Below are 7780 nucleotides of genomic sequence, written 5' to 3' on the forward strand. Positions count from 1 at the left end.
AGATATAATTGATGCCATTTATAAAGAATTATTTGCTAAGGCAAAAATCTGGTTTCCAAAACCACAAGTCAATGACACCACTGGCATTACTAGATACAATATGATCTGTATATATATGTCTAAAACCAAGTTAACCCTTAAAAAGAATAGCTTGGTGGGTGGGATGTATATATATATATATATATATCATGACACGCTAATACGAGGGAGGATTGCATGTTACATGGGGCTTTTTCAAAAAAGGCAAGAGAAAGAAAAAGGAAATCAATTTGTGTGAGAAATTAATTCAACCCATCCACTAAAAATATTATCGTTATTTAAAAGCAATATTACACCTAAACAAATTTATTACACCTGCAATAATAAATATAAGTGAGATTTATTGTTGTGTCCCTAATTTAATTTGAAAAATGCAAGAAAAATCTTACAAATTTTATCAAATGTCTTACATGGGAGTGGAATCCATGAAACTCATATAGTGTGAGTCCACGCTCATGTAAGATATTTTGTAAAAGATTTGATAAAATTTTTAAGATCTCTAATATTTTTTATTTAATTTTAATTTTGAATAGGAGAATCTTAAAACAAAATCTGTTTTATGTACGGTATTTGTTTACGTGTCCTTTCAAGGCCGCTTGGGTTTATAGCTCGGTTGCTTGGTAGGATTAGGGACTACCGCATCTTTGGGCACATTTGGGTATGGAAATTCATAAAATTTAGTTAATACCTTAACTTTACCAAGTAACAGCGACACTGCACCATTCATCACTGCTGTCTAAATTAAATGAGAAAAAAAGCTAGATATATCTCATCTATATAAACTGAAAGGAAAACTATACAATACATGCATGAGTGCATTTTACAAATATTAACTTGTTAAGTTCATTCCTTCATTCATTCAAGCTCAAAATATATACACAATGCTGTTTTCCGTTATGGAACGAGTCTTTTCTCAATATTCTTTGCTCGCTTCTTCTTTTGCAAATGCTTTTGTGTTGTGTGTTTTGGTAATGATTTGCAGAAGCAGTGAAGCAGTGGTGAATCTGCCTAAGAATGTGACAGTTCCAGCGGTGATAGCGTTTGGGGATTCAATAGTGGATCAAGGAAACAACAACGTTATCGAAACAATAGCTAAGTGCAATTTCCCACCTTATGGGAAGGATTTTGTGGGTGGACCTACTGGCAGGTTTGGCAATGGCAAAACCCCTGCAGATCTCATAGGTATTTCCCTCTCTCATTCTCTCTCTGTTCCTGATGGCTCGGTCTATCTCCTCAGTTTGGTTACAGTTGTTCTATTTGTACAAAAATTAATTACAGAACGAGATGTATAGATTGGACTCACGTTATGTTAAAATATTGTATTTGATTACGTGAGTGATTTACATGTTCCTAGACTTTTTTCTCCTTTGGATATCCTTAATTTGCTAATCATGAATGGCTTCATTCTTAGATGTCTTCATTATTTTAGTGAAAATAATTTTGAAACTTCCCCCCCCCCCCCCCCCCCCCCCCCCCCAAGAATGAGAAAGAAAAAACAACTAAAGAAAACCCATTAGAAAACAATAATTAATCTCTGTCAAACTTTTTCAATTTGTTATTTTTATTTTTTATCTTCAATTGAGAGTGTACGATAGTAATTATGTTTATAAAGCATTATCCTTGTTTTAGAAGTTAATATTAAAGGAAGTCCTTTTCTCTCTGTCTTTTTTCCTTTTTTTAAACAAGGAAATTGATTTGAAGATTTGAGCTGTTAACCTTGAACTTATAAGAAAATACCTAAATCAATAAACTACTGATATTATTTGAATTTAAATTGTGAAATAAATATATTTATTTTTATTAACTAATAAATTATATATGTAAATATTTTTTTTGGACGGACTTGAAAGCTTAATTTAGGTCACACCATGGGACCTAGTTTGACAGAATGTTGTTTTAAATGTATAGGGCAATTCTAGTAGTAGCCCCACATGTGTACACTTCTATTGTGAGGGAAAATTTTAGAATAATTCTGACGTAGCATGTGTCTATATTTTTTAATCAATTATTATTGATCATGTCTTTTATATTTTTCAATCATCTAATATAATATCTCATTTACTTATCTTCTTCATCAATCATAGTACCATGAAATATCAAAGGTCCATACTCCGAGACTAATTGATGACGTGATTCAATGTAATTTATAATCGTTTGGATGAGGGCATTATGTTGAGATTGTGGAAGATAATAACGGCAATTTTGAATAATTTAGGAGTCTTTGGTAACAAGTCTCTTAATTTTGAACTTTATTGCCAAATGATCAAGCTAAAACATTTAGGTCATGTTTGATTCACAATACTAATAGTGAGGTATTAATAATCCTATCAAATTAGTGTGGTATTAACTATCCCACCCCTACCCCATTACTAATAATCCTACAAATTTGTTGGATTAATTATCCATTGGATTAATAGTCCTAAACTAAAATGTCAAAACAAACATAGGATGATTGGGCCCACGGATTAATAATCCTAATCCCATGCTTTAATCCTTCCAATCAAACATGCCATTAATTTATTAAGGACGAAATTCAAAATATTTAAAAAATATGACAACAATACTATCAACTTCTATTACTTTTTTACATTATCACAGCCACTACCACCATCACCATCGACCATTGCCTACCATCACCGAATACCGTCGACCACTGTTGATCATATTGGCCGGCAACAATTTTTCGATTACCAGCGAAAGATTGCTGGCAAGATTTTTCGATGACAGTAAAATTTTGCTGTTTACTTTAAACATATAAATAGTGAATTTTTGCCATTGTTATCACTAACCACCACACTTATTATAATTATTACCATTATTCATATAACTATTAAATGAGAAATCTGTTAGAACATTGAATTAATAACGTTATTAGTAAAATTTTACTATTTCACTATTGAACATACTAAAATAACATTTTTGTTTGAAATCTCAAAATTAATATTCAAACTGATAATGACAAAAAAAAAATACACTAAAATAAAAACATATATATACATATAGAGAGAAAAAGAGAGAGCACATATTCAGATCTGGTTCAAATAGAGTAAAATTTTACTATTTGAAAAATAGAATATCATGAGGAAACAAAGAGAAAGAGACAGAAAGAATATAGATCTGAGATAATAGATCTCAGATTTGAGGTTGTTAATATCAGATCTGAGGTCTTGGAGGCGAAGGATGACGATGGTGGTTGTTGGTGGTATAGTGGCATTGAATGGCGTAGGTAGTTGAGATGATGGTGGTGGTGGCGGTAGTGACGGTGGTGACAAACGGCGCCAGTGGTTGAGACGGTGGCAGTAGAGACAATAGATAGAGTGGAAATAGTGGTGGTAGTGATGGTAGAAAGTGGTGGTGGTGGTGGTGGTGGTGGTGGTCTTAGAAAAAGATAGAGAGAAGAGCTGAGAGAGTGAAAGAGCAAGTTGAGACAGACTAAGGGAGATAAAGAGAAGAAAGATAGCAAATTTGTCACAGAAAATACAAATTGAAATTTTTTTTCCCGTCTTACAAGATTTATTTATTTTGGAAATATTTATGAGCCAAAAAATTAGAATTTGTCATTTCCAAGAAAAATGGGTTCTAGGAGGAGCTATGGCAAAAAAATCTCAATAATTTATTAATGATATTATTATTATTATTTAAAGATTTGATTTATATAAGATATTATAATAAAATCTAATCATAATAATGAAGATAAAATACAATACACAATTTTTACAAAGAAAGTCCCAATTAATACATGGGGAATAAGACCTACACATAGGTAAGAAAATTCGAACCACTGATCTCCTAGTGAGGTACAGGAGTTCTGGCCAATTAGACTAACCTCATTAGTTATTAATGATATTATTTAATTTCGCTTAAACAATATTTTGGATAATAAAAAAATAAAAAAAAATAAAAAATCATACAGGAAATATATACATATCATAACAAAGAATTACGTGGTAATATCAATTTTATAAATAAAAGTAAGCTTCGTGTATATTTTGTTTAAAATAAAAGGTCACTCATATCATTTTATATAATTTTTTATTTGTATTTGATTATTATAATGTCTATTTTTATTTTTTTTTATTTTTACCTCTGTTTGGTGGTGAGTTTTATGTTTGCTTGTTCTCGTCTTTTGTAATTTTTTTTTTAAATTAAAAAATAAAAAATTAGATTCTTAAATTTTACTTGATGAGATGACTAGAAAAATTAGAAAGTCAAAAAAAATGTCCAAATAGGAAATTTTTTGAGCTTATTTTGGCATTTTAAATTGAAAAAATGATATACAAATTTATTTTTTAGACGCATAGTCTAGATCTAATGACGTATAATGATATAATTGGTTGATAATTAGAAAAAATATAAAAGAAAATAACCTTAGATATCTTAATTGATTGATATATCATTGAACTTGAAAAGTGTGTCGAATTTTTTTTCTTGAATATCAATACTCTATAAATTATTATTATTTTTGAAATTTTACAACAAAAAAAATTGTTTGGAGAAAATTAAAAAATATATATATAATTTTGAAAACAAAAATCATTAGAGGAAAAAAAAATCAAAAAGTTCAAAAAAAAATAAAGACTTCTTTAGATTATATCCCAAAAGTCACATCTCGTATCACTGCATTGTGACAAATTGGGAAAAAAAAAAAAAAAAAAACTTCTTAAGAACTAGAGGGATTTGAAGCATTCAGACCGCAAAAAAATAACTAAAGCATCAAAGCCCAAATGGTCTGGGCTTCGAAGCCCAAAACCAGCACTTTGGGCCTTGGAACTCAATCCGTTTCTTAGATCCCAAAGGAAACGATTTTTTTGTTTTTTTGGAGAATTACCTGGCATGATGTCAGTAAAAAATATTTACAAAAACAAAAAAAGATATTATAAATATTAATAATTAATATCATAATTTTTTTTTATTAATATGTAATACTTTTTTAAAAATTACCCTGAATAATAATTTTCTCTATTTTCTCCCCTCAGAAAAGAGTATTGTATTTTCACATTTTAAAATTTTTACTCTTGGTTAAGAAATTTAATACCAAACAAAAACTCATGATTATGAATTTCTAAATTAGGCGGGTAGTTGCCTAGTTGGTTCATATAGTTGTTCATTGAGACAGTGAGAAGGCTTGAGGATCAGGTTTTGAGTTTGTAAAGCAACTACGGTTCTTTTGTTTAATCTAACTTATCACCTCCTAACATCTTATCAGTATGTAATAACTCAAATTCCCCCCCACCCCCCATCTGAATGTAATAACTCAAATTTTCCTTTTTATTTTATTTTTTTCAGCTGAACAATTAGGAATTAAAGAGTATGTACCGGCATATCTAGATCCACATTTGCAGCCTAGTGAGCTTCTCACTGGTGTAAGCTTTGGTTCAGGAGCCTCTGGTTTTGACCCTCAAACAGCCCAGCTAGCGGTATATATACTTTATATTATATATATATATATATATATGTATATATTCTATGTTTTATCATTCATATATTAATTTATTTTTGGTTCTTAATTAAAATTAGTCAGTTCTATCAATGTCGGATCAACTAAATTTGTTCAAAGAATACATTGGGAAGGTGAAAGGGATGGTTGGAGAAGAGAGAACAAACTTCATATTGAGCAACAGTTTTTATTTAGTTTTGGCTGGGAGCGATGACCTTACCAACACATACTTTACAGCTGGCATCAGAAAATTGCAGTACGATATTAATTCTTACACTGATCTTGTCGTCAAGTATGCTTCAGATTTTGTTAAGGTATTTCCTCTTCTTATTTTCTTTTCTTTTTTAGAGATGTTGGTAATCAAACATTTTCATGACCTGAAGTACATTCATCTTTTGGTTACAACTTATAAGATGTGTTATTTGTAGTTTTAAGTATTTTTGTTCATACTCACACACGCTTTATTGCTAATGATAATCAAAAGCATGAAAATTGAGAATTTAAAGTTGTGATTTTTTTTTATAAAGGAACTTTATCTACTGGGGGCGAAAAAGATTGGTTTATTCGGGGCAGCACCAATAGGATGCTTGCCGTCACAGAGAACACTAGCAGGGGGAGAATTGAGAGTGTGTTCTGAGATATACAACCAGGCTGCTCAGTTGATGAACTCCAAGCTCTCTTCTGCTATTACTTCCTACAACAATAGTCTCAATGACCCTAAAGCCAGGATTGTCTACATTGATATTTACAATTCTCTGCTTAATATCATTCTAAATCATGACAAATATGGTAATCCCCATATACTATCTGCTGCTTTATCTCTAAAATGTTTGTGTTAATGTGGATTCTACTGTCTTTGTGTCTAATGGTAAGATAAATATGCAAGCGAAATCCACGCCTTTGTTTCTAGTTAATATAAACACAAATGCACACAAGAATTTATTTGGCTATAAAGCTTCCACAATCCAAGAATGGTAGACGAATCTCACTATGAAAGTGGAGAATATAATGAGTTGGCTCTCTTATTACAACCTGTTTACAAATTCTCTGAAGACCATGAAATCTTGAAACCCCACAATAACCCATTATATATAAGGATCCAACTAATACTATAAGTGCAATTCAAATTAAATTCAAGACAAACCAATAAGAAACCACACAACAAAAGTATATATCATGCCTGGTTTGATCTAGTAATGTTTTTTTGTTTCCAAATTCCAACTAATGTCATTATATTTTTCAAATATTTCAGGGTTTTCTGTTGCGGATAAAGGGTGTTGTGGGACAGGGAATTTAGAGGTGAGCATACTGTGTAACAAATTGACTGACCCATGTCCAAATGACTCCGTGTATGTATTCTGGGACAGCTACCATCCCACAGAGAGGTGCTATAGAGTACTCGTCAATCAGGTCCTTCAGTCTAGTCTCAACAAATTCTTCTGATCCTGCCCCATTCGCCTCTCGTGATTTCCCTCAAATCAAATCTTCTCTCTTTACTTACTATCAAGTTGTCAAAATAATTGAAATATCACTCATATATAGTGTATGATCATTTCAGTATGTATTGTTTGTGCACATTCCTTAATTTATATTTTGGTACTGGTATGTAAGGTTTTTTATTGTGGGCTTAGTCAAGCTAGTTTTGACTGCAAGTGCGAGAGAGCTAGGCATGGATTGGATCCTCCAACAACATGTTGCATTTTTACATGGTTTTGTTAAGCTCCATGGCTTCTTCTTCTTGTGCTATTTTTTTTTTTTTTTAATGCATTTTAGTGCTTGTTCTGAGTATAATACCCTCATTGAATGCAAAGCTCAGTATTACACTTGCAAGTATTATAAATATTGGGTAAGCGATGAAGATGACTACTTCAATGTCATGTCAAATTGTTAACCATTTTCTAAATTTTCCATGCCATCGCCAAATTTTTGCTATGTTGCAGTGCAAAAATGCCAAAACTCATTTTCTCATCTTTTCAATCATTGACCTTGTTAGGTTTTTGTAATTAGCAATCTCGTTTGACAAAACTCGTTTCAGTCATAATCTTATTCGCTCTTTTGTTTCAGTAAGGATATGAGTGTTTAGATGTAAATCTAAGTCGAATTGTACTTATATAGAGGAGTTTGTGATCTTTAGCCTTTCATATTTGCCACTTCACTGAATATTTACGGCGATTCTGTTTACTATAAAATGCGCCGCCGTTTGCTGTTTTTAAAATAATTAAGATCTCAAAAAATTTCATTTAAAATGCCATGTAAAGGACTCAAAAAGTACCTTTTTTATTTTATTTTAAATGGAACCTTCGT

The 7780-nt window shown here is 31.1% G+C and overlaps 1 protein-coding gene across 1 annotated transcript; it reads left to right on the forward strand.

The window, feature by feature from the left end:
• Positions 1 to 674: 674 nt before the first annotated feature.
• Positions 675 to 7316, forward strand: LOC114279947 (GDSL esterase/lipase EXL3). The gene is made up of 5 exons (XM_028222232.2): positions 675 to 1221; positions 5326 to 5456; positions 5557 to 5790; positions 6004 to 6265; positions 6729 to 7316. Exons 1-5 carry the CDS (start codon positions 921 to 923, stop codon positions 6917 to 6919), a joined length of 1119 nt encoding a protein of 372 aa, XP_028078033.2. The 5' UTR covers positions 675 to 920; the 3' UTR covers positions 6920 to 7316.
• The last annotated feature ends 464 nt before the right edge of the window (positions 7317 to 7780 follow it).

This window comes from Camellia sinensis, chromosome 3 (genome assembly GCF_055761805.1).
Source record: "Camellia sinensis isolate YWXY chromosome 3, ASM5576180v1, whole genome shotgun sequence".
In the NCBI taxonomy this organism is placed as follows: domain Eukaryota; kingdom Viridiplantae; phylum Streptophyta; class Magnoliopsida; order Ericales; family Theaceae; genus Camellia; species Camellia sinensis.